The sequence below is a fragment of the Leopardus geoffroyi genome, chromosome B3, assembly GCF_018350155.1.
Source record: "Leopardus geoffroyi isolate Oge1 chromosome B3, O.geoffroyi_Oge1_pat1.0, whole genome shotgun sequence".
NCBI classification, from domain to species: Eukaryota; Metazoa; Chordata; class Mammalia; order Carnivora; family Felidae; genus Leopardus; species Leopardus geoffroyi.
In genome coordinates, this window is record NC_059337.1 from 134,803,281 (window position 1) to 134,829,632 (window position 26,352).

General features: G+C 49.7%; 1 protein-coding gene across 3 annotated transcripts in view; it reads right to left on the bottom strand.

Moving 5' to 3' along the window:
* Positions 1–25,905, bottom strand: part of CCDC88C (coiled-coil domain containing 88C) — a 129,330-nt gene extending 103,425 nt beyond the window's left edge. For all 3 annotated transcript variants that reach the window (XM_045451882.1, XM_045451881.1, XM_045451880.1), the window contains exons 1-3: positions 25,733–25,905; positions 24,896–24,996; positions 17,760–17,868 (exon numbers count right to left, since the gene is read on the bottom strand). In XM_045451882.1, coding sequence (XP_045307838.1) covers positions 17,760–17,868; positions 24,896–24,996; positions 25,733–25,792 — 270 coding nt within the window. In that variant the 5' untranslated portion in view covers positions 25,793–25,905. The remainder of the gene's footprint in view (positions 1–17,759; positions 17,869–24,895; positions 24,997–25,732) is intronic.
* Positions 25,906–26,352: the final 447 nt, after the last annotated feature.

Here is a 26,352-nt window from a genome sequence, read left to right on the forward strand (position 1 = left end):
TTAAAAAAAAAAAAGCCAAATCTCTCACTTTGTGGGGGCAGGGAACACGTGCAGCACGTTAGGTATTCTGGGGTGAGACCCCCATCACCACACTGGGTCTCTCATTTCCCTCCTGGCTTTAACCCTCTGCCAGCCACACCCCAGCAGGGCTTGTTCTGAAACACCCCTCTGTCACAGTCTCCTGAGCCTTAACACCACAGAGGGACATTTATCAGGCCCCAGGCATGTCCGAGCTGTGCCTCTGGCTAGCATGAGAGAGGATCGGGGTGGTAAATGAGCCCCAGTCACGTATGACCAGATTTCTGTAATGTCACATGAGAGCTGGGTTCCAGCTCTGCTGTTAACTCGCTGCAGAGCCCCAGCCGAGCCCCTCTCCCACCGTCCCCCGTTCCCCCACCCTGACCCCCTTGCTTGTGTAGAATGAGGGTGGCTCTTGCTTGTGTAGAATGAGGGTAGCTCTTGCTTGTGTAGAATGAGGGTAGCTCTGGGCTTCAGCCCAGCTTTCCAGAGCACTGATGCTGCCTCTAAACCTTGGGCTTCCTACACTAGGAGGTCCAGGCAGGAACCAGGTGGCACTTGCCCCAGCAACACCCCAGGCTAAGGCATCTGTCCCAGTCCACCATGGGGACTCGAGATCCCAGCCGAGGACTTGAGCCGTTCCTGGGTGACACAAGCTATGGCAAGAGCACACTATGAGTGTGTCTGCTGCTCAGGACAGCACTCAGATGCTCACAATAAGCTCTCAAACGGATCTGTAAACAAGAAATACACATGGCAAGCTGTCAGCCACTTGGGAAGCACAGAAAATGACTAAAAAAGGATTGGAACACTCTAACACATGACGTTGCAACCAAATAAAGACTGAGGTCTGTTCTCACAGCAGGCTGTGCCTCAGAAGCATGCTTGGGGAGAGAGATGCTAACTCCTCCCCTTTGGGGCCTGCGTGACGGACTTCCTCGGGTATTAATAACCGCCAGCTGTCCCCACAAAAGCCAGAGACTCCCTTCTTAGCAAAGAGATTTTGGCTGGGAAGGATGGTGAACTATGAGCCCCTCTGATGTGCTGAGATGGCAGGAAGGCAGGGAGACATCTGCCTTCTGTCCTTTAATGTCAAGTTTTACTCGGATGACCATCGTTTACGTGGTAACAACAGAAGACAGAAAAGCAAGCATCCAGGTACCTCGCTCTGCAGAGCAGGCCAAGATCTCCTTCATGGGGGTGCGGAGAAGGCTCACTTCCAGATGGAAAAGGACCCCTCCCTCCAGCATGTGCCCACCAGCCCAAGGCAGGACATTAGTCTGGATGCCAGACCAGCAGCAGATCCAAGAAAAACCGAGGTGCACAGGGAGCATTACTGTCCTCCACCGGGAAGAGGGTCAGATTAGTTCATACTAAGGCCTCAGCAGCTAAGAGCCGAGCGGGGCCTTTATAGGTCATGTAGGGGTAGGTAAGGGGAGAAGAAAAATGGTTCCATCCACTCTCCCTCCAAGTCCAGACACTAAAATGGGAATTGGAGGGGTTGTGTGTTCTCACCTCTGCTACCACCATCCCCCTCACTGCCTCCCAACTTCTCTTCTGGACAGATGTGATTCCAATTCAAAAATGAAGTCACTGACCTAGACCCAGAAGACCTCAAGGGGAAAGGGACACTTCTGTGTCTGACAATTTAATCCTGGTTTGATTTAAGCAGGAACTTCTAAAAGTCCTCATATCTTAGGACTATCCATCATCAGCAGGAGTATCCTGGCTGCCAGGACTCAAGATTAATTGCTTTGATGTGGAAAAATCCCTACACTGACTCCAGGTGAAAAGGTTATTCCTTTACAATAAACAAGAAGAAAAAAAAAAGATGGCGGGGGGGGGGGTGGGTGCGGGGAAGGAAAGGAAAATAAAAGAAATGCTGACTGACTCTGTTCAAGTAGCCCCCCATTGTCATTAAGCCATCGAAACGGGGCAGAGACACGGCACTTTTAAGCTGGGACTGGGGTCTCAAGCCCTTTATGATTAACATCACGTATGTTCTTATTAGACACTCTCCTCATTCCTCCAGAAAATATGAGACCAGCATCTGGCACAGAGCCATATATTCCACAAAAACCTCCTATCATCCTCTCCATTTATGCTTTTAGCATCTCTACCTTATTACCATACTGGAGAGGGTGGGGACCCATCTAACTCGGCGCAACACCCAAAGCATGCCATGAGCTGTGTGTTAAATGCAGAAATCATGCAAGCTGGCTATCTCACAGGTATCAACACTAAATAAAGCCCCTCAACCACAGAAACCTATGGGGCTGTGAGGTTTCGTGGGGGCACACACCAGTTCAATCTCTGTTTGCTAACTGGCTGTTTCAAATCCACACTGCCAGACCCTAAGAGGTAAAGCCCACAGCTACCCTTGCAGCACCCTTTGAAAAGTGTCACTGAAGCCACCTTCCAGGAACCAGATGCAAAAAGCCAACAGCTGGTCTCACTTTACTGTGGGGATTCCCAGAGCCGAAAACAAAACAAAAAATCGAAACAATGATTCTCCCAAGGCCCGGAGAGAGGAGAGAACAGGGGCCTCCAGAAGGAAAGGGTAATGGGTTCAGTCCTTTTTTGGGGTAAGACTATGGTAGAACACACAACCTAAAACCAAGTAAAATACACATTAACATTTACCATCTTAACCAATTTTAAGCACACGGGTCAGTACCGTTACCGCATTCACACTGTTGCACCTACCACCATCCTAACGGTTTCTAGGTCTATGAATCTGACTGTTACAGGTCCCTGATGTAAACGGAATCATGCAGTATTCGTCTTTTTGTGACTGGCTTATTTCACTTAGCCTAATGTCCTCCAGGTTCATCCGTGTCATAGAAGGTGTCAGAATTTCCTTCCTTTTTAAGGCTAATATTCCATTGTCTGCACGCACACCACATTTTGTTACCCATCCACCCACTTGGGTTACTTCTACACCTTGGCTATTGTGAATAATGCTGCTGTGAACGTGGGTGGTGTTCCTTGCCTTTTAAGTCAAAGAGGATTTCTAAAACCAGGCAGCCTCCTTAAAGACTAAAAGTTCAATTTTCTTTTTTTTTTTTTTTAATTTTTTTTAAATGTTTATTTATTTTTGAGAGAGACAAAGACAGAATGCGAGTGGGTTAGAGGCAGAGAGAGAGGGAGACACAGAATCGGAATCAGGCTCCAGGCTCTGAGCTGTCAGCACAGAGCCTGAGGCGGGACTCGAACTCACGAGCCTTGAGATCACAACCTCAGCCAAAGTCAGACACTCAACTGAGCCACCCAGGCACCCCTAAAAGTTCAATTTTCCTGAGCATACCATGTTTTTTTGTTTTGGTTTGGGTTTTTTTTGGTAATTACCTCATACTTTCTAAGCTCTTCCCATCCAAATGTGAACATACACTCGCATTTCAGAGTCACATCATGAATTCACCTCCCAGCTCCATCTGGCTGCTCCAGGCCTTCTGGGGACTCTCAGGGTGGCAGCTATCACCAGGACCACCATAATAGCTGCTCCCAGTTGACGCTGTTCCTGCCAACCTGATCTTCCCCAGTGGTTCAAGCTCTCCTTTCCAGAGACTATACCTGGGAGCTCACACATACCTGGGAATTTAAATGACCTATGGACTTTGGCACGACCATCCCTTCTCACCACGTGCCCCGCTCCCAAAAGAACCCAACCCAACTGGACCCTTTGGAGGAGGGGGATGGTTATGGAAATGGAAGTCCCATGTCCTGACCTTGACCTCCCAGAGCAGGGAAGGAACCTCAATCATTCAGAACTAGAGGAAGACACTTTCAAAAGGAAAAAAGAAAAGAGGAAACCTTTGCTGGTGACGATTCCAATTACTCTCTGTTTAAAAAGGCTGTGAAAGGGTTCATCAAAGTGGCTTTGCCTTTGTTTATTCATTTTTAACATATGAAATTTATCGTCAAATTGGCTTCCATACAACACCCAGTGCTCATCCCAAAAGATGCCCTCTTCAATACCCATCACCCACCTTCCCCTCCCTCCCACCCCCCATCAACCCTCAGTTTGTTCTCAGTTGTTAAGAGTCTCTTATGCTTTGGCTCTCTCCCACTCTGACCTCTTTTTTTTGTTTGTTTGTTTTTTTAAGAAATCAATTTCTCCCAGATTTTGAACGCCGGATGGATAAAGACCCAGTTTCAATGCAGGCGATGCACCACAGCAGGGACAGTGGAGTCTAGTTTGTCACCTAAAGCTGCCTGCAGCAGTTCTCAGGCTGGCCCTGGACCCTCAGGCCAGGGAGGCACCGGTGGGGCAGGCGCACTGCTTCTTTCAGACACCAAGTGGCCAGGCGGCCCATCAGTCGGCATTTACTGCCCCCAGTCCCTGGTAAGTCCAAGGCTGCCAGTTCCTGCCCTGAGAAAAAAGCTGGAAACGGGTGCAGGACCCAGAAAAGCAGGTAGGAGCTGAAATGGCAGGGCTCAGGAAGATAAATAAACCTAGGTTCACAGAGGAGGACCAAGGTAAGGTGCTCTGACAGGAGAAAGTACCGAGACAAGACACAGGAGTGGAGGGGGAGGGAGGCGGGCACAGAGTGGGGCAAAGACGTAAGTACTACAGCCTGGTAACAGGCACAGTCTGCCGGCACGAGCCTCCAGCTCTGCAGCAGGTGCCACGCGAGGGTGCAAGCACTCTGACCCAGGGAGTCAAGTTCAATTATCCCCCTTAGACAAAGGAGGAAATGGTTTAGAGGGGTCAGGTCGCTTGCGCCAGGGGAGGAAAGACCCTGCTGTCTACTGTCTACAGAACATTGGGGAGGACACTGTCCAGAGCACCACCCACCCCCACCCCCCAGGCCCCAGCACATGGGCTGGGGGCAAACGAGGTGAAGGCAGCCTGAGAGTTTACCTCCCAAAGGAAGAAACCAGGATGATGACAGATGATAGAAAGAGGAGCAGGTCAGATCTAAGCACTTCTTCCTCCCAGGCGACCTATACTTCAGTCCCCATCTGCCTTCCTCGGAAAGTGGGGGCAAGCCATTTTGGATTAACTGCCCTAGGCAGCTAAAGAAACCACCCACTCTTCATTCTTCTGGCATCTCAACCTTGGGACAAGTACAGCTGCGACTTAGTCCCTTTCCATCTGAAAAGTCCAATTTTGTAAGCTCTATGCAATAAAATTCCAACATTCAGAATTCTCACCGTAAAAAGGAGAGAGTGGCTAGAAGACCAACTTGGCACAAGAAGTGACAACCTGCTTCAAAGTTTCTGATATTTTTTGTAAAATTTTTTTTTTTTACTGTTTTTTCTTGACAGAGAGACAAAGACAAAGCAGGAGCAGGGGAGGGGCAGAGAGAGAGGGAGACACAGAATCTGAAACAGGCTTCAGGCTCTGAGCTGTCAGCACAGAGCTCAAGGCAGGACTTGAAGTTAAGAGCTGTGAGATCACGACCTGAGCTGAAGTCAGATGCCTAACTGAGCCACCCAGGCACCCCCAGAGTTTGATACTTTAAGCAGCCACAATTCCACATTTTAAAGGAAAGTAAACTGTTCTGACTGGTTACAAGAGCAGGAGGAAAAGCCTGTTTGGTTGCTGTGGTTTGGAAAAGAGGCGTTCATTTTTAAAGTTTTAAAGCCATTAAGCCTAAACATTACTAACCTCAGGGGAGCCAAGCTGGCTAGACAAAGTTGAAAACAATCAATGTAATTTCCACCCCCCAGGGACTGGGCCTCCCTAGTACCTGACAGATGGCATCTCCATCAACAAAGCAAACACCACATGAAAGCTTGCAGGTTGGTGTGAAAGCAGTGGGGGTCCCCTCTAAGAGTGGGATTCAAAGGCTCCAGCCACCCCACCCCATTTCGATCTCATTTGCCCCCAGTGACCTCCTCAACAGTCAGGTCCCCAGTCCCTGATGTGTGTCAGGCACTCAAGGGACACACAGAATGAAAAAAGCAAGGCCCTGGGGCATCTGGGTGACTCAGTCGTTAAGTGGTTAAGCTCCTCTGACTTTGGCTCAGGTCATGATCTCATGGTTCAGTTCGTGAGTTTGAGCCCCTCGACCCCTCCTCGGATTCTGTGTCTCTCTCTCCCTCTGCCCCTCCCCTGCTCACTTGCTCTCTCTCAAAAATTAACATTAAATGTACATATATGCACATATATGTGTACACACACACACACACACACACACACACACACGGACCTGTCTTCCAATTAGTCTAGAAAGAAGCAACAGGTCAGGGAACTCTAGGACTATTTTCACCTAGAGATAGGATTCTGGGTCCAAGCCCAGCACAGTAATGAATTCCCTGAATGCCAGGACTTACTTTCTGAATTTACTTACTCCAGACTCACTCCAGAGTGAGTCGTCTGTTCTGTTGTTTCGTATCTTGTCTCTAACACACGCTGAAATGTTTCCATGCTGATGGGGTGAGACACAAAGATGTAATGCCTACTTTTAAGGTGTTTCACTGCTGGTGGCAGATAAAATCATGAGATAATATGCGTAAGATAATAGGCCTAAGACACTCCGCACCATGAGCACACAGTAAACTTTTTAAAAAGCTCATATAGGAGAAAAATACGTACGGCAAGTCAAGCACATACGTGCATGCTCATTGGACTAACCCAAACCAATCACAGTGCACCTCTTGGAAGGGCCCGTCCATAAGCCACCCACTAAGAAATCAATGAAGCACGCCCAGAGGGGCAGACCTGCCCACGATACCCTCTGCTCCACCAGTGCGCATCTTATCCTCACGGCTGGCAGGGAACCTGCACAAGGCCCTCATTCAACCCTCCTCATAGTCTCTGAGGCAGGCGCTATTCATATCCTCGTTTTCAGATAAACACTCTCGGAGATGAAGCTGCCCGAGGTCACCAATCTGAGCGGTGAGCTTGCAGGATCCCGCGCCTCTGCAGACAGAGGCTTACAGTTCCTTTTTGTGCTGTGTTTGGCCCCTTCATACTGACCAAATGCCAGGTCAGCCTGGGAGAGGAGCCACTGCCATGAGCATTCACAGACTCAAGAAACTTGGCACTATTTCACCTGAGCCTCATGACAACCTGCAATATGGTATTACCCACACTTTGCAGGGGAGGTTCAATGATCCAGCCTAAGTCACATCAGTAGGAACAGGGACACACAAGTTTCTAGACCCTTGAAAGAATAACATGACCCAACCTGACAAAGCAGTGGAGTTTGCCCTTACGTCTGCCCCCGCCCCCCAGCTTCCATCTGGTTCTTCCCCCTCTGGCTTCACCTTCCTGGCCTTCGCCCCACAGAGCTCACTCATCCATTCCACGGGCCAGTGGCTAACATCCTGCCCCCAGCTGAGAAAGCAAACCCGACTACCCCCTCCCAGCCAACGGAAGTGTGCCACCGTACGACGTTTCTGGACACCCTGCTTTCAAGCTCCATTTTCCTTTCCAACTGATACGAACTCTTGAACTGGGCCAGAAGTGGCAATAGTTTTACTAGCAGTTGCTCATAAACTTTCAACAGAGCAACTGGCAGTTGTATCATATGAGGACAGTAAAATTAATTAATACACATCAGGGACGGTTGTGTTTGGTAGCTTCAATAAAATAATCAATGAGATAAGTCATCAGAAGCAGCTCAACCCGTCAGGCCTATGTTAGCAGGCTTTTTCTCTCCTTTTCCCTATCGGCATCATGTAATCACCCCCTTTTCTTCTTTCTCATAAAAACCCCTTACTTTCCCCACACAGTAACCCCACTCTCTGGTTACTCGGTCATGTTTGGTGCTCCCTGAACTGCAATCCTGAGACCCTGAGTGAAGGGCTTGTTCTTTTCAGTTTTGCCTCCTTTTCTAGGTGGACAGAAGCAATGGGAGGCTCCCCCTGACTCCTCCAAAGCTGCGTTGTGCCCCATCAGTATAGGGTCAGAGCATGGCCCTATACTTCGAACACCTCCCTCCCCCCTTTAACCTCTTGAGAAACCTAAATCCCAAGCCAATGGAAGCTGGCACAGTCCTTCCAAAACCTCCACCTTCCGTCAACATACCACCAACAAACTCAGAACTGGGGGCCTCTTCAACACCTCCATCAACCTTGCTGAACCCACCGATTTAAGAGCACTTCCTCATCCTCCTTGGTCTTCCTCCTCAATACCAGAAAAACGACTGCAATTCTATCTTAAGATTAAGGACCAAGGCCCCGAATCTGTGGCCAAGTAGGAGAAAAACTCTGCCTTTCCAGAAAGAAAGGCTGAATAAGGAAAACTGCTATTAGCCCTGGACGTGAGCCACGTGGGCAGCTTTACGGAGGGGCAAAGCCTGCCCGGGCAAGTTCTTCAGGGACTCCTCCTGACAAAGGAGTTGTAACATCCCACATGCTGATCTCGGCACCAAACACCAAAACCCAAGGCAAGGGAGAGACCCTTCTTTTTTTCTCCAACCTTGAGAAATCCCCTTCCCTCCTTTTCGTCACAAAGGGCATCGGTGCCTCTAACCACTTCCTACGTCTCTGGTGCCTAGTGCACTACGAAAGTTGTTTCTACCACCTTCATTCACCCAGCAGTGCTGGATCCTCAACACTCCCGGCTCCGCTCTGAATGTGTGAGCAACAAGAGCTAACTGAAAAGGACGCCAACTCGCTCCACCTACAAGCAGCATGGCCCATCCTCGGCATCGGAGAGCTTCGCGGCCTGGCTTAGCCAATATTCTGCTGGAAACACAAATTCAGACCACCTGCCCGGTGGTGGGGTGACCCCCCCCCCTCCCGCCCCCAGCCAAGCTCCCACCCCCGGCTCCGTTCTGTGCCCAGACCTTCGGAGAAGGGCTCACAAAAAGACCCTTCTTAAATGAATGGCCACGGGCTATGAGAAAACTTGAGCTAAAAGTGGAGAAGGAAATTCATGGCGAGAGAACAGGTATCAGAAACAGGATTCAGGAAAGAAGGGCCGTTCAGAAGAAGGAGACGAGCCGGGACAAAGTTCAGATTCGCAGAAGCAGAGGTTTGAGTGGGTCCCTTGGGCCAATCCTGTACCAGGTTTTTGGGCTCCGCGCTGTGAACAGCCCAAAGCCAGCTGGCAGCCCAAGGGGCCTTGGGTGGCACCCTCAGCACCTGGGAGGGAAGGTGTGGCAGCTCAGGGACAGGAGGCAAAGCCCCAACAGTTCAAGGTCTGGACTCAAGGCCAGGAGGGGGAGCCCACACAGACCAGAAAGGATGGTGTCTATACACATACTCCCCCGCCTCCTCTGTCTTTGTGTGTGTGTCTCTCTCTCTCCCCTCCTCGCCTTCAGCCTCCATGGCTTGGCCAAATTCCAGCTCCACTAATTACATCAGACCCACCTTTCACCCCTCCCCACCCTCTGCAATTAACCCCGATTCTCTGCTTCCTGCTGCTCTGGGGGTGCAGGATGAAGTCTGAGGCCAGCTGTTCCCTCCATCCCACCCACCGCCCAACCCCGGAACTGCTGGCCTCACAAGGTGCCTGAAGCAATCCAGTCCCTTCCTCTGGGGCTCCAGGCTGGTATGAAATCTAGTTTTCAACACAGGAGAGCCTCAGGAAGCAGCGCTCCCAGCCTGGCCCACCACGCGAAGCTTCTGAGCTCAGGATCCACCTCACTCTGGTGTCAGTGCAGATCCTGGTGGCCCTGCCAACTTTTATAAAACAGACTCTCTACCTACAGCAAGCTATCTCCCTACACAACGGACTACAGAAGGCTTCTTAGAAAGGCATTTCACCAAGCAACCAACGACCAAGAAACCCTGCAGCTCTCCGGGGCTGTTTCCATATCTTATTTGCTGAGCCTCCCTTCTCTAATCTGTAAAATGGGGACAGCAATTTCCTCCCCACTATGCCAGGGCCTGGCTCATAGGAAGCACGGTTATCTTCTTCTAGCCTTCTGACGGGGGTAAAAACTAAGTCTCGAAGTTCCTGCTTGCTATTTCATATGCCTCGACAGCATTTCTTCTAAAACAAAAAGGAGAAAAAAACAAATAAATCAAGTTTAACTGACACTCAGTCTCCCATTTTGCGGAAACAAAACCTGCCTCTTGGTACATTTGGGACTGCAAAGCACATGACCCTGGGGCTTCAGCCCCATCTGCCCCACACTGGTCAGCAGGACAGGAAGGGTCACAGGTCAGGAGTAAATACCTTCTGTTTCGTGTAGAAAAACAGAATTCTAGTGGCCCTGAAAGCTGCCCCCCTCCACCTGACTCAGAGTCACGGCCACCCCATCGGGCGGGTCCTGAACCCCAGGACCCTGGTGGGAGTGAGGGTCAGATCTGCTGCAGCTCTCAGTGGTCCTGGGTCTGGTAATGCATTTTGCCCTCCCCTCAGAAGCTCGCTCCAGGTGGGGCACCAAGCACGCTGCTATCCATAGCCCCATATGGGCAACACCCCACGGAGTCTCTCAGAATTCGTCCCCTCGCCCCTGCCTTGGTCCAGACCCCCATGATCTGCCCTGACTCCCCACTCCCTCTGACACCAATCTGTTCTTCATGCTGGTGCCAGCATTGCCTTTTTTAAACTTTCCCTTTTAAAAACTCTCCAAAGACTCCCAAGTCCTTTAGGTTGAAGTTCAAATTCATTAGCATGGCATCCACTTCCCTGAAACCTCATCTTTCCAGGCTCCCCCCATCACCACCCGCAAAGACACCCAACCTCTAGCCACCTTGAAGTGATTCAGTCAGTCCTCAGGCTGTCTTATGTCTCCACAGCTTTGCAGGTGCTTTTCCTCTCCCAGGACACCCCCTTCCGTGCACCCCATTTTCAGCCAGCCTAGCTCCCTGCCAATCCTCCAAGACTCAGGACAAGTGTCACGCCCTACAGAAAGCTCCCCATGGGCTTTGCCCTTTCCCAGGCTGGGGAACTCCCTCCTGTGCCCTGTGGCCTCTCTTCCGCCCACTGGAGGTGGGCACCTCAGGTCTGGAGAAAGGCTTTAACAACAAGAAAGAGAAAGAAACCAGGCAACCCCTAGAGAGTGACACCCTCCCCTCTGGGCCCCCAGGGCTTCCTCAGCCCACATTTCATCACTGCACTAGAGACAATGAGGGACAGGAAGTGAGATGAAGGAAAGAGGAAAGGAGGGGTCCGTGCAGACCACCGCCCCTCTCAGGCTCACTTCCCAACACAGCCTGGAAGGTTCCCTCTTGCACTTTAAACTGACCGCGAATAGTCACAGGGAAGTAGGCAAGCTCCCGGGTCAAGCCCATTAACAGAAAAAGAGCTCCTACCCCTGACTGGGAACAGGACACAGGGGCCTCTCTAATGAAGGCCTCCCAGGCCTGGGGCTGCACCGCACAGCTCACGACCACATTCGGTCACCACACCACAATTGCCGGAAGGCTGTCCTGCTGGGGATTCCAGACCAGCATCCAGTAATACTCCAACACAAGGAAACGTGCCCAGGCATACAGTAAAAATCTCAGACCTTCATCCACACGGCAGAGACACAGAAATCTTCATTATTCATTCAGCAGCGATATGAAACACTGCACATCTTAATACGCAAAGGGCGCCAATGGGCAATCCGGCCAGAAAAACAAGGCAATTCTGGCAGTGAGCAACCGGGGTCCTCAAAGTATTCATGCCCTCTGACCCAGCAATTCCATACCAGGAATTTATCCCAAGGAAACGAAAACATTTGTTGAAAGGCTCAAGTACCAAGTATGTTCACGGTTGTATTGTTTATAATTCTGAGACAGAAATAACTCCGTATCAGAGACAATGGTGGAGCCATCAAGTGCCATGTAGACATTAAAATTCACGTAATGAAAGAACATTTAGTGACGTGGGAAAATGCTCACTGCACAGTAAGTGAAAAGAAAGGTTAAAAACAGCATAGAGGATATAATCCACACTGTGAAACCCATGTACACACAGACGCAGAGATGGAAGGCATAAACACCAAAATGTTAACCACAGCAGCTCTAAGTGGCATGATCATGGGTGAACTTACTTTTCCTGATTTCTCTCCATCTGCAATCAGAAATTTTTATAATAAAAAATGTTACTTTTAATGTCTTCAAAACGTAAATATAAGCTACAAAATCAAGAACATCCTCCCCTCCAGAGCACCTGGGTGGCTCAGTCAGTTAAGCGCCCGACTTCGGCTCGGATCACGATCTCACGGTTCGTGAGTTCAGGCCCCGCATGGGGCTCTATGCTGACAGCTCAGAGCCTGGAGCCTGCTTGGGATTCTGTGTCTCCTTCGCTCTCTTCCCCTCTTCCACTTGTGCTCTGTCTCTCAAAAATAAATAAATGTAAAAAAAAGAAAAAAAATTTTTAAAAGAATATCCCCCCTCCGTCTCCTGTGAAGCCTCACAGCCCTTCTCCATAAAATCAAAAGTGGAGAAGATGAGTACTCCCCCACAAATCTGATACAATGTATTTTTCACAAAGCAAATTCTGCCGGTACTGGTACTGTAGAAAAGGCCTGTGTGGACCGTAAGCTCCCCTGAGCACTGTCCGTATCCATCAAAGCAGGTCACACCCACCTAAGGAGGCTTTGCTTGAACTAAACACTAAACGCTACAGACCACATGAATTCTCGAGAGGGACCCATGAAGTTTACTATGTTCCCACCAATGGTATCAAACGTACATTTCCTTCTATTCTTACTTTTGATAAAAGTCTTTCCTTTCTCCAACTGAGGGAACACACTTCTAGAGATACTTCTAATTTTAACTAGCCAGCCCATGCTTATCAAATACAACCACTACAGGAAACAGACAGATAGCAAAAACTGGCTGGGTGGGGAAAAGGTACAGACGGTACGTGAAGTTTTATCTAAAGGTACCACAAAAAACAACATATATGCACACATACACATTAACATATATACACACAAGAGTGTAAAGCCATGAACTGGACGCCCACCAAATTAACAATGGGGTCGTCTCCAGGGAGGGAGGGAAGGAGAACTCGATTCACTAGAGGCATCCTAGGGACTTCTATCAGAGAAATGGAGGGGGGGCGGGGAACCTAAAGCAGATATGAACAATACTCACACGTTCACATTTATTTTTAACAGAGACACAAGGGTGCATTATGACCATCTGTACTACTTTTGTTTTTCAAGGCAATAAAGGAAAGAGACTACAAAAGATAAAAGGCAACCCCAGATTCTCTACTCTGCTTTTCTTCTGAGATAAAGAACAATATTCTGGGTTGGTTCTGGTCTTCTGACCATGGCGAGAGACGAGAGCTCAGAAGAGCCAAGTTCAAGGAACTCATAAAGCAGAGCTTCCTTGAGGTGACCTGTCAGATGTCTCCGGCCACTGTGTGACTGTGGTATCTGAGGCCCATGAGGGCCCATCCACTTCTTGACAGATGAGAACTCAGGCGGCCAAGAGAGGGAACGCAGACTATTCTGGCACATGATCAGTTAAGGTGAGAAGCTCAAAGAAACTCCGCAAATTTCTCATTTCAGGGTAAGTTCTGCAGGTGGGTCTCTACATCCACCTGAGGGTTCCGATTTCAGGACAGAGATCTGTATGTGTACCTGACAACAAAGATCAACACACAGTGAATTTATCCAAGCCTCTGTTTGAAATGCTTCCCAGCAGCATAAAGCCAAAAAAAAGCCTCAGAAACTTCACATGACAAGTAGGCCCTGACTGTCAGGAGGCAGAACAAGGGTGCAGGTATCCAGGGCAGGTAATGGCAATGGGACACTCACGCACAAACCCCAAAGAACAAACACACAGCCACTGCTGCACCAGGGATTTCTGCTTATACTAGCCATATTTTCCTACTGGCTCCACTATCAAATGAACATGCATTTAATATAAACACTCAAGAATCTGAACATAAAAAAGAACCATTCTATAAATCCAAACTTTGACTTAAAAAAGACTCAGATGAAGAAGGGCTTGGTTGTTGAGCATTGAAACAAGCATCACATGATGCTCGAAGCTGGCCAGCCAGGTGGCCGGAAGCAGCGTGCAGTTCTGGTCTAAGCTTGCCTTTCCTCCAAGCCTCAGCACGTGTCCTATCTGCGGAGACTCATCCTGGAACAGGTACCTCCACCTTGGACTGCCAGCCTTTTCTTCTGCAAAAGCCAGAGACCGAACCAGGCACTCTCTTCTCTGCCTCACTGTCCCAGGACACATGAGATGTGCCTCTGTACGTGATGGACAGGAGTCACCTGGGGACACCTGGCTGAAGATGCCTCTTCTGGACATCACTAGAAACGCTCTAACCCTTGGTTCCCACGAGAATGTGCATCAGAATCACCTGGAGGGCTTGTTAAGACAGACGGTGGGGCTGGGGAGGTCTGCAGAAGGGCCTGAGGATCCCCACTTCTACTAAGTTCCTAGGCCATGTCAATGCCATTGGCCTGGGGACCACACTTTGAGAAAGCCCAGTGATTCCCAATCCTGCTGGAAGGATGGCAAGACCAACAGCTGGAGAACTTCTAAAATGCAGAATCTAGGCCCCAACGGCAGAGAAGTCCAAGCGGCAGGTCAGAAGGCAGCCTGAGATCTGGCTGACACACCAATGGTCAGACTGAGACTGGCCATGCTTATTTTTACCCACCGTCTATGTTCTGCCCCAGCAAAAGGTCAAGGATCGTTGTCTCCGAAGGTTTTCAGAGCCAAAACTTGAGTTTCCTTGTGACAGAAGCCCACGCTATTCAAGAGAGTTCCCCATCCTTTCTAACTGTCCCTGTCCCATGGTGCCTCTGAAAAGAAGGGGACCGCCAAAGGCAGAACCACTGCTTGGCAAACAACACTCAAGGCTGGCTTCTGTGACCTCAATGTCTCAGAAAAGCCACAGGCAAGACTCAATGTCTCAAGTCTACTGAAAAGCCACAGCCAAGTGGGAGTCCCACTTCCCTTGGGGGCAGCCTCTCACCCTTCTAGGCCACTCTTGTAACAATAAGGAATGACATTTGTCTTGCTTCATCCTGAGCCCTCACAACCTGCCAGGCCACTTTCACAAAGGGACTCGGGCAGTACTTCTCTTGGAAACTTTTCTTGAGTGACCTTTTATAATAATAACCAATTATGTCTACACTTGAATGTCAGGTGGAAGGAAAAAAGGCAGGATATGCAATTGTATATATGGCATGACCACAACCATGTAAAACAAAAACTATTCATGCAAACACTGGAAGGAAACAGTAAAAACGTTAATAGGGATTGTCTTTAGGTGGTGGGATTGTGGGTGTTCTTTTCTTCTTGCTACTTATTTTCCAAGTTGTTTACAAAGAGCACATATTACTTACAGAACTAGAGCTTAATTTTACAATAAATCGGAAGGAAAAAATATACACAACTGCCCACATCTAACGTGTGCCAGCCCAGAGAGCAAATGGCCTGCTAGCCTTCTCCACGTAAGCAGGACTGAGGGGCAAGAACGGCTCTGTGGCCTTGAGCAAGTGCCTTCAGCAAATATTCACTCTGGACTGGGCTGCTAATGCACACCAGCATTGCCCTCGAAGGGTTAACAGTGCAGAAGCAGAACAAGGATGCAGGGTCCTCCCTTCTACCTCTGAGACTTCCTGGGCCCTGAGCATGGACTAGACATCTTTTCCTCCCAGTTTCTCACCTTCTGGAACTTGACACAGAGCAGCCATCCGCCTCCAAACGGACACTGTCTCAAATAAGCGTCAAGCTCCCTTCGGCTGGACTGTCAGGAGCCACTGCTCACCATCGGCATGTGACCTCCTGGACCAGCAAGAGCAGAGGACAGCCCCTGCATGGCCATCACCTCCACTTGAGAGCTTCATCACTGCCACCAACCAGGGAGAGGGTACCACCTCCCTGCCATGCCTCGGGCCTGAGACACACCTGTCAACTTATCGACAGGGCTGTTAGCCCTGGCCAGCCTTGCACACCAGTTCTGAATTTCGGGATCTCTTATGTTCATATCCTCTCCAGTTCTGATTCATCTAAAACTTAGTGAAACAAACCTTCATTTGAGCAGCTGCAGAAAATGTGGACCCTGACAGATCGAGGACAGACCTGTCTCGTGCCTCCATGTCTTCCTCTCCCTCTACACCCCTCCCCTTTCTCTTTCCCATGACCTTCCAAACTTGGAAACTCAATCACCTACCAAGACTCCACTCAGGTGCCCCCTCGTCCAAGAAGCCTTCCCCCTCTCCAACCCTGCAGCATGGGTTAGAGATCTTGTCTCTCCCAACTATCTGCACCATCCACTTCTCCAGGCACTTAGCACACACCATTGAAGGCACCTGCAGACAGGGATCAAGCCCTGAGTACATGCTGAACAGCCCCTTCCACGCCCAGACTCAAGTTCACTGGCAGGCCAATCACCTTTACCCAACTTCCCCTGCCTGTGGCCGTCTCCAGGGGAACACTCGCTGAGTATTTCCTGCCTGCCTGCAGCATGCCCGGCCCCGAGTGTGGCACCCCTCAGATGAGGAAACAAACCCACTTCGCCCCACAGATCCAGCTGGCTCAGGCCCTTTCCTCAGCACAGCTGGCATCTACCTGGGACTAATAGGGCAGGGCTGGACCTAAGTCTCCCAGAAGCTGCTCAGAGAGTCCAAGGTGCTGGTCCATGGAATGAGCTCAGGTGGCTTGTGGAATTGGCTGCTCAGGGAAAGTGTCCTAGCACCGAAGCCTTCTCTCACACACCCCGATCTCAATGAGAGGGTGGAAACAATCATCTCGGAAAACCCCGGACACAGTCCACTCCCTCCCTCTCCCATCTGCTGCCAAATTTGTACTGAGTCAGAAGAAGGGCCCCTGCAGCCACCACAGCCCTCAGCAGGAGCTGGCCCTGCATGAGGCCTCAGCTCACCTCAGAGCCAGCAACCACTGCACCACACAGGACAGAGAGGGAGCCTACCTCATGTCTGCAGCGATCTCTCCACTCTGAAAGATGCCCCTGAACCCCCGCACCAAGACGGAGTTACAGTCCAGAAAGTGGATGCTAGGAACAGGTCTCAGAGGCAGAGTCTGCCCAAGCAATCAGGGAAGCCCCAGCATGAATTCTGGAAAAGATTTGTTCTTGAGCAGTCGTTCTCAAATGGTGTTCCCTGGGGTCCTGGGAACCCACAGAGATCCCCAGAGGGAGAGAGGGGAGCTGAGTAGAGACCACTAGGACCTGTCAAGTCAATCAGAGTCACTAGGGCTTCACTTGGGGCTTCAGGAAAAATGCACAGAGGGAAGAATTCTTGTTTCACTGCTATGAAGTTGGAAAACCAGGGTTCTGAGACACACAGTTTAAATCCATTTACAATCAATATCAAAGACTCTTACCTGACCTTCCCAAGGCTGGGATGGGGATTTTAACAGGCCTTCCACGGCAGGCCCCCTTGCCCAACCCATCACCTATCTGCCAGTGAGATACAGGGAGACCCTAACAAACGGACACTCCTCACCATGAATCCCTGCCTGCAAGGTGGGGGCTCAAGCATAACCCTTCTGTGGTCCCCCCCACCCCAACCCTTGCAGTTGCTCCTGAACAAAAGCTCACTGAGCTGTGGGTGACACCACGTCAGGGTGCCCCCGCCCCGCCCCCCGGAGCCAGTCTCCGTTCAGCTGCATGCTTGAGGCTGCGGCTATGAATGGAGGGCCATTTCTGGGAACCCCCACCACACCATACACGATGCTGGGCACACAGCTCAAAGGACGTTCACCAGACAAAGTAATCCAACATCAGACCCTTCTCATGACACCCCCAAAAAATACAAAAGTGAAAACACACCAAGCGTTAGCGAGTAGATGCCTAACCATGAACACCATTTCCTCTCAACTTCCTGTGGGGAAACCGCCTGAGTGACGAGACTGCCAGATGCACAGCAGAACCCTGAGGGGACAGAGTTCCTGGCCCTTACCTGGTAGTAGGTCTTAATGTTTCTCACCAAGATGGTCAAGTTCTGAATGCGGAGGTTCACATCGTTGTTAACGTGCTTGTTGATGCGCTGATTTGTTGGTCTGGGGTCACTAGAGAAGGAAGAGGAGAATGGAAACCGCGTATCGCATCATCTGCCACGCACCCCCATTCCCAGGCAAGAGTGAACCTCCCATCCTCCCCTCCAGCCTCGGTTACTATGCAGCTATGACTGTGGATTGAGTCAAATCCTTATTCTGCTACTGCCAATCCCTGGATCTTGGGTGGGGGCGCTCCATCACCTCCCTGCTTCCCCATCCCGCAGCACCTAGCCCATCACAGGCCCGGGGTCAATGCTATTTCTCCTTATTCTGCTACTGCCAAGTCCCAGACCTTGACTGGGGGTGGGGGGGGGTGGGGGTGGGCATCACCTCCCTGCTTCCCCATCCCCCGGCTGGAGTCAATGCTATTTCCATCCCTACTGCTAGCAACACCCATAATCCACCACCAAATGCCAGTGCAGACCCAAAAGGTTATACTGTATAAAAACCAATAACCCATCCCAAGATTTCAAGATTAAAAAGGTTAAGGGGCACCTGGGTGGTTCAGTCAGTTAAGTGTCCAACTCTCAGCTTTGGCTCAGGTCATGATCTCACGGTTTCATGAGTTCCAGCCCTGTGTCAGGCTCTGCATTGACAGTGGGGAGCCTGCTTGGGATTCCCTCTCTCTCTGCCCGCCCCCCACACTGTCTCTGTCTCTCAAAATAAACAGACTTAAAAAAAATAAAGCAAAATGTTCAAGTCTGAACAGACCAAAATATACTAAATACCAATAAAGAAAAGGAAAAAAAATGATGTTTTCTGACAATAAATCAAAATTATTAAAGTTCCATCTCCCCCTCCCCCACCCCGTCAACCAGATTGGTCTAGGCTGGTCCTGCCGGTGATTGACATTTCAGGGACACAACTCTACCCCCCAAAAAACCCGAGTCTGTGACAGGGCATGACATACACGCACCCTATGAGAAAGGCTAAGAGCAGAGATATAAATAATTCATGTGGGAAACCCCCAAAGCGTCATTTATTTTCCAATCTCAGGCAAAAGTCAGTTCCAGCTGCGATGAAACTAGAACTCTGAATCAAGTGATTTATCATTCCTCTCATCTACATCCAGAACATTTTTCAAAAATGTTTCTTATGTGAAGAGAACAGAGTCAGGAAAAGAAATTCAGCTTCCGCCTCCCCAGATACCACACGATGCTTTCCACAACAAAGCCCTCCCTCCCAGGTGCCTGTCCCATCCTCCACAAAGAGAGCTAACTGAAATGAGGGCTGTTTTCAGGGCTTCATCATCTGTCATCCTGGCTCCGTGATAAGGGTGCTGAACCTCCCCAGGGTGGTGTGAAGACAGAGTCAGCCTCTTCCTCAGTAATCGGCCCACAAGGAGACAGGAGCACAGGAATGGGGCGGGGGGAGAGTTAAGGAAATCAACCTCAATGCCACTCGACTCATCCCAAAGCCAACTAACACAAAACTGACCAAAAAAAATTTACAAATAGAAATCTTTTCAAATGTCATTGGAAGTATAATCTTTTTCTTAATAACATGAGCTGTTTGGAATTCAGCCGTTAAACATTTGACATATACACCACGAGTCCCTACCCTGTTTCATGTGTACGCAAACCCCTTTACGCATTACATGTTGTCAGCCATGGATTTTGTTTGAACACCCTGTATCCCCTAAAATAATCGCATGGGTACCTTGGGTCAACCAGGGAATCTCTTTTCAACTGTCATGTGACAACATGTCTTATTGTCCCCACACGGTAATGGAGCCTGGCCAAGCCATTTGCACGTTAGATTTCTCTTGGAGCCATTCATTACTGAGAAAACAAAGGTTAACAGTTCAGTGGAAATTAATTTAGGAATAGAGGCGGCATTCAGAACGTAAACCGCAAAGGCATTGTTAGCTACAGAAGTATACCTAACATTACAAATAATTTATCTCAAAGGCTCACTTCTCCTCTGCTTAGGTATCTCAAGAGATGAGAAACAAGTTCATAATGTGACTAAAGTACTTCTTAAAACTGAACTTCGAGAACACGCAGGACTTTTTCTGTTTTGCTACTGCGGTCCCAGCTTTGAGTCAGAGGGCCTCGGCACGCATGGTGGAATACACGTTCACTGCGTGAGCAAAGGCACAACGCACAAGGGATGGGGGGGCGGTGGGGACCTGGGTGCCCCTCAGATAACAGCAGGGAAGCCTCTGACCATCTCGGCTTTTGTTCTCCCAGTTCAGCTAAGAGAAACAACATTACAAAAGAGCCTCATTCGATGCTTACCATATGAGTAATTAGACTCATTATCACGATCATTAGTACTCCCATCTTCTAACTGAGGCTCTCAGGGTAGAGAGGTTATGAGGAAACAACTGGAAACAAAAGTCAACTAGGGTTAAGTAAGGCTCATCCTCACTCTCCCAGCACTGAGTAACCTCCACCTTTCTATGCTGCAGGAAATGGGTCAGAAGACACAGACTCCAGTCCGGGGTGCAGGACTGGCCAAGGTTCTCTGGGCCCCAGGGTGCTCATCTGCAAAATGACTGTAGGATCCTTCCAACCCTAGACTGTCATTCTGTGAAGGCCAGGTCGCACTGGCCGTACTTGGTCCTAGATCCCAGAAAGAGGACATCATATAACCATTGCACCAACTGCACATCCCCAAAAGCCATCATTAACAACAAGATCTTCTTTCCACAATATCTAGATGTCAGAGGGCAGGAGAGAGGCACTGGGGGTGCAAACATCTGGTAGTGTGTCCCATCTCGGAGAGTTCCAAGTCCAAAGGGTGGGGCCCCCAGGGCCTCCTTCTCATAAAAACTTCTAACTAGAAAAAAGGAAATCAACTTGCCCTAGAATTTTAAAGAGAGTTATGATTTAGGTTTATAGCAATCTTGCCCCCCTCCTTTTTGAAAGCCAGCCCCCAACTTTGGTTATATTCCAAAGGCTTCCAAAATTTAAACCTGAGTCAAGAAATGTATTGACACACAACAGATGTCCACAATATATCACAGGTGGAAAAAAAAAAAAAAAAAAGGATGTTAAAAAAACAACAGCATGAGCCCAAGTTTGCATAAAAATACATTAAGGAACATATACCTATTTACTATAGACATTCAGAAGACACAGATTAGCACTGCTAACTCTTTGTGGTAAAATTATAGGTAATTTTATTTTGCTCACCATTTCTTATTCTCCTGCAACGAATGTAAACTTTTGGTGTAATTAAATATATTTTTTTTCAACTTGAGAGACAGCAGGCAAGTGCGTGAGGCACAGAGAGGGAGAGAGAGAATTCCAAGCAGGCTCTGCACTGTCAATGCAGAGCCTGACCCAGGGCTTAAACCCAGAAACCGTGAGATCATGACCTGAGCTAAAGAGTCAGATGCTTAACTGACTGAGGTGCCCCCTTGGTGTTTTTAAGGACTCAAAGCCCCCATGTCATACTCTGTAGCCAAAAAAGAAAATCACTTAAGTTCACAAGTAAAAATTTTTGCACCAACAACACTTTCCTGCCAATACAAACTCATTCAACAACAAGTATTTGCCCTTATATCCTCAGCTTTCACAGATACCGAATAGGAATAGAACTCCTCTTCCAGCACACTAGGGGAAAAAAAATTATCCTTCAAATGCCTTTTAGAAACTTAGGCCTGAGGAGGTTTCTAACCCCTGAAAAAGATCCTGAATTTTGCAGTGAGCACCAGGGGTAAAGAAAGGAGTCTGAATAAAGCAAATAGTGCTGGACTTCCCACAGGCCTTGCAAGGGCACAGGCTCTCAGTCCCAATCCCAAGTTCCCAACTGCACTCAACAGCCACAGCCTCAAATCAGAAGGTGTCTGCTCTCAGAAGTACAGATGCACGCTGGAGCAGGCACGGGGGTGCGCGCACGAACGTGGCCCAGGCCTCACTCCCAACAATGATGGATGTTTCTTGGGCATTTTCTATATACATCATCTTATTCAATCCTCCCAAGTTTATAAAATACAATCCCCTTATTACTGATAGCGAAGTTGAGGCTTAGAGAATGTAAGTAATTTGCCCAAGGTGGCTGAACTAGTAAGTGGCAGTGAAGGGAACGTGAACTTGGACCCTGAAAACATCAGGCAGACAAGTGCTTAAATACTTTTGCTACGAGACAGTGAGAAACGTGTCCAAAGTGAATCAGAAATCTTGTTTTCCCTTGGGTACCAGCAGATCACCCAGAAAGACTGCATTTACAGAGGCACTATTCAGCAGGGTGCCCCATGCATCTTGTTCCAAGCCACTCAATGCCTTTCACTGAAGAATTCTCCTAGACCTGGGCCTCCCCTGAAAGCTGAGCCCACAGGGCTTTCCTGCTTCCAGGCACTGATGTCACTGTTGAGGCCAGGGCCAAGAGACTACTACCGTGGCCTTCTTCAGTTGCCGGAGACAAAGCCTAGGTGCAGCCACGTGACCCCCGCCGGCATCCATATGGCTCTGAAGTGTTAGGTAACATGCCTCTTATCTGAGCTCCAGCAACCCACTGAGCACACTGCTCTCTACGATTTTCCCAGGTCCTACCAACTTGGGGAGAATTTACCAAAATAGGCAAGTAGCACACAGTTGGAGCTATCAGCATAGGAGATAAGGCAAAATCGCCTTATCACTTACCTGCTAGTTAGCCTGACATTTCTCCATTTGGCACAAGTGAACACCAAGGCTTACAGACAGTGTCAAATATGGGGCTTGGACTCGGGTCCCAGCGTCCAGCTGTGCCCTAGCGCTTGCTGAGAGAGGACCAAGGCTATGAGCTACGCAGTAATCTAGGAGACTAACAACGTAGGAGAAAGGTAGACTGGAAAAACTCCTAAGGGGCACCTCAAATCCGTTCTGGATTAAGATGGCACATATATAATTGATACTAATACCTGTTAAGTGACAAGCACTGTGCTAATCGCTAACACATCATCCCTTTTAATCCTCACAACCATCGCTTAAAGGAGGCAATTTAATTCCCATTCTACAGATGAGCAAACTGAAGTGTTGAGCTGTGTGTGCCCAGCCTCACTTGGCGAGTGTAAGCTGACCTAGGGTTCAAACCCTGGCTGGCTACCTAGGCTGTCAACACTAGGGCTGGAACACTTTTTTTTTTTTTTTTTTTCAATTGAGGTAATTACATAGAGCGAAATGCACAGATCGTAAGTTACAGCTTGATGAGTTCTGAAAAATGAAATGTCCTTCATTTCATGATCAATGTCCTGATCAATGTACAGATCGGTATTACCGTCCCTAAAAGTTCACCTATGTCTCCTTTCCAGACGATCCCCACCCACCTCCAGGTGCAAACAACATTCTGATTGCTATCACCTGGAACAGGGTCATTCTGTAAACGGTGTGCTGCTGAAGCCATTCACTCCTCGATTTCCTTGTTCAGAAAGCCACCCAAACAGCTTCCTGGTGTCCTTTCCTCTGTTCCTGACCCTGGCCAGAAGGCACCAGAAACACTGCTTGAGGCCGTAAGAGCTTCGAGGACTTATCAGCTCCCATTTCTAGAATGATTATCTTCGAGTATCACAGAGGAGAGACCATGTAAAATTGTCAAGGGAAGTGGAGAAGCCCTTCAAACTGAATTTAGCCACGGGCCAAGTGTGAACAAGTGATGAGCTGGCATTTCTCAAAGGAATGGTCCAACAGGCTCTCCTGATTTACAAGCAAGTGGTAAACGCTTCAGGAATTCCAAAGGTCAGGGAAGAAAGAGAAACAGTCCCAGGGCTTTTGTTCTCCCCTCCGCCTGGGTGTAAAAACTGAATGAAAAGGCTGAGGATACTGCTGTTTTTAATTAAACAGTCTTGGGCTTGGGTAAGGACACACTGGTCACCGGACCAATGGAATCCAGTAACTTTCGGGGTCCACCAAAATGGGGGTAAAGTTGCCAGAACTTAAATATGATGCTTGACAACCCCAGGAAAACTCGTTTTCATCAATGTTCTCAGACAAGAGCTGCCAAAGTGGCAACAGATTTGTCTTTTTAGAATCTAACCAAACACAAGATTGGTAAGATTAAGAAACAGGCAAACTGAAGTGTCTCTCACACAACATGACACCCAATGACTTACTAAAAGAAGGAGTGTTGCCAGGGAATTTTAAAAAACAGGCCTTTTTAGGTAGATCTATTTAAACCACTTTCTGAATATGCCCAAGCTAAGTGCTCCTCCTGTGTGGGCCGCAAAGCTGATTCTCATTAGCTAATGGCTTCATGTTCAAGTATGACAACTTGCTTGGTTGCAGGTGAGTAGGTGAGCACAAGGGGCCGATCCACAGAGAACATTAGAATGTTTTATTTTGCTTCCAGCGCTTGTGAATCATACTGATACTCAGTTCCAATGTGTTCCCTGCACTTTCTGGGTTAAAAACAGAACGCAGTGGAGAGCCAACACCTACGTGTGGCAGGCTGTCAATCAAACAGGCTCTGCAGAATTCAGCAACAGGAAAGGATGTGGTCAGACATACATGCTAACAAGTGTAACTTCCACCAAGACCCTGTTTAAGCTGCGAGTGCTTCAAGACAAATAGTACCACAGCACTGAGACTCCCAGGGCCTCTCTTAACACAGTGACTTCAAATCCAATACAGGGGAAGGGCCTTAACCAATTGCACTTGCTTCGGGGCAACTGAAAACAAGATGAAATGGAAAGCTCAGAAACACAGGCATCCCAACCTACAGTGGAACTTTATAGTCCCTCACAGATGCTCTGGGTCCACCCTAGACACTTCCTGTAACCAGACTCTCCGTTACAGTTCCTTGCCCCCAAAAAGGGTTTTTTGTTTTTTTTTTTTTATTTCAGAGTTCAAACCTCAAGTATCTGAGTTTGAAGTCAATTGTGCTATCTAGACCAAGAGGATGATAGTCGTTCAATTTCAAATTTACCAAACAAGCTGCCAACCTGCTGTCCTGGAATTCTCCATATCCCCAAGGGAAAGAAGTCACCTTCATACTATACTGCAATACCAGGGACCCTGCCTGCAAAGAACCCTCCTGTTTCAACTTCATGTTCCATTTCTACAACCTTAAACGTTCTGAAGCATCATTTTTTCCTTTCTCCTTGTAGATAACTTACATTTGCAACATGATTTGGTTCAAAAAGATGCCATCCGCTAAATCCATGTACATTGTCAGGTTGTCCTGGTTGCCGCTTCCAAATGAGCCAAAAGTTTTCACCTGCCAGGAAAGGGGCATAAAGAGAAAGACAGGAAAAGTCACCCCCAAGCGCACAGTCTAAAGCTCTCTCGGGTAAAGGCGACCAGGGACGGTGTAGGAAAAGGGGGTCACCCACACCCACTCACCCTTCAGCAGGCACCAAGCCCACCCTTTTCTAGGGCCTCTACCCGCTCCTCGTGCCAGGCAACAGAAGCCAGAGAGGAGGAAAACTTCCTCCCCGCTTTTCTCCAGCGTTCCAGGGCGGAGGGGGAAGAAAAAAAAAAAAAACCCAAAAGGGAGTTTTCAATAAATTTCTCACGTCTCAAATCTACTGGAAAGGACTGCACCGACCCCAGCCTGTAAACGTTCTCACTCGGAAACCCCCAATCCCCACCGCCATCCACCCGGCCTCAGGGATTCAGAAACTACACGAGGATATTTTTGGAGAGTGGGTCCTTTACTCGAGTGATCAAGCCATGGGGGGCCCAGGTGACTACTCAGACCTTGTCCACTCCAGGGACACAGCCCAGCGCCCGAGTGGGAACAGGTGTACCCGCTCAGACCCCGGTCGGAACAGGCGCAACGGCTCCCAAGTTGGAAATGCCTCCGGACCCCGGGGCTCAGACCCCGACCCTGGCCAAGAGCACTTACTGAGTCCCTCGCGTTCCGGAAGCTACCCCGTACCCCGGGAAGAGAGAACGTACGGCTACCGCCGGTGCACCAACAATAAGGCAAGGAGCTAGTTGGGAGCACTCACCCAGGTCACCAGCGGGCTCTGCAGGAAGAGCTCCATGAGCTCCGAGACGGTCACGTCCATGCTGAGGCTGCGCCCGCCGGCTCCACGCCCCGGTCCCCCGCGCCGCGGCACAAAGCGGCTCTGGCAGCAAGCGGCGGGCGCGGGGCTGCGGCGGCTCGCGCCCGGGAGACAAAGGCGGGGCGCGAGCCCACGTTCCGCGGCTACGGCGGCCCCGCGCCCCGCCCGGGGCTAGGGGAAGGGGAGGGCCCGCCACTCGGGGAGGAACAATGCGGGCGGCAGCCCCGCCCCTCAGCAGCCCCTGGCAGCCGGCGCGCCGCCTCGCGGTGCCGGAGCCGGGATCCCGGACGCTGGCGCTGCTGCGCTGGGAGCAGGGAGGGGGCGAAGGCCCGCACGTGTGCGGGGGGAGGGGGCGTCCGCGCGGTAGGCGGGGCTGCCCCCACGTGGGGCCGCAGCCACGCACCCACGCTGAGCGCAGCAGCCTCCGCGCTCAGGGCCCCAGCACGTGGCGCCTCCCTGCGCGCGTGCGCCTGCGGCGGGCCCGAACTTCCAGTGCGGGCCAGAGCGCGCGGGCGCTGGCGCCCCCGTGCCTACCCGGGAGGCGCGCCGGAGACTCGGGCGCC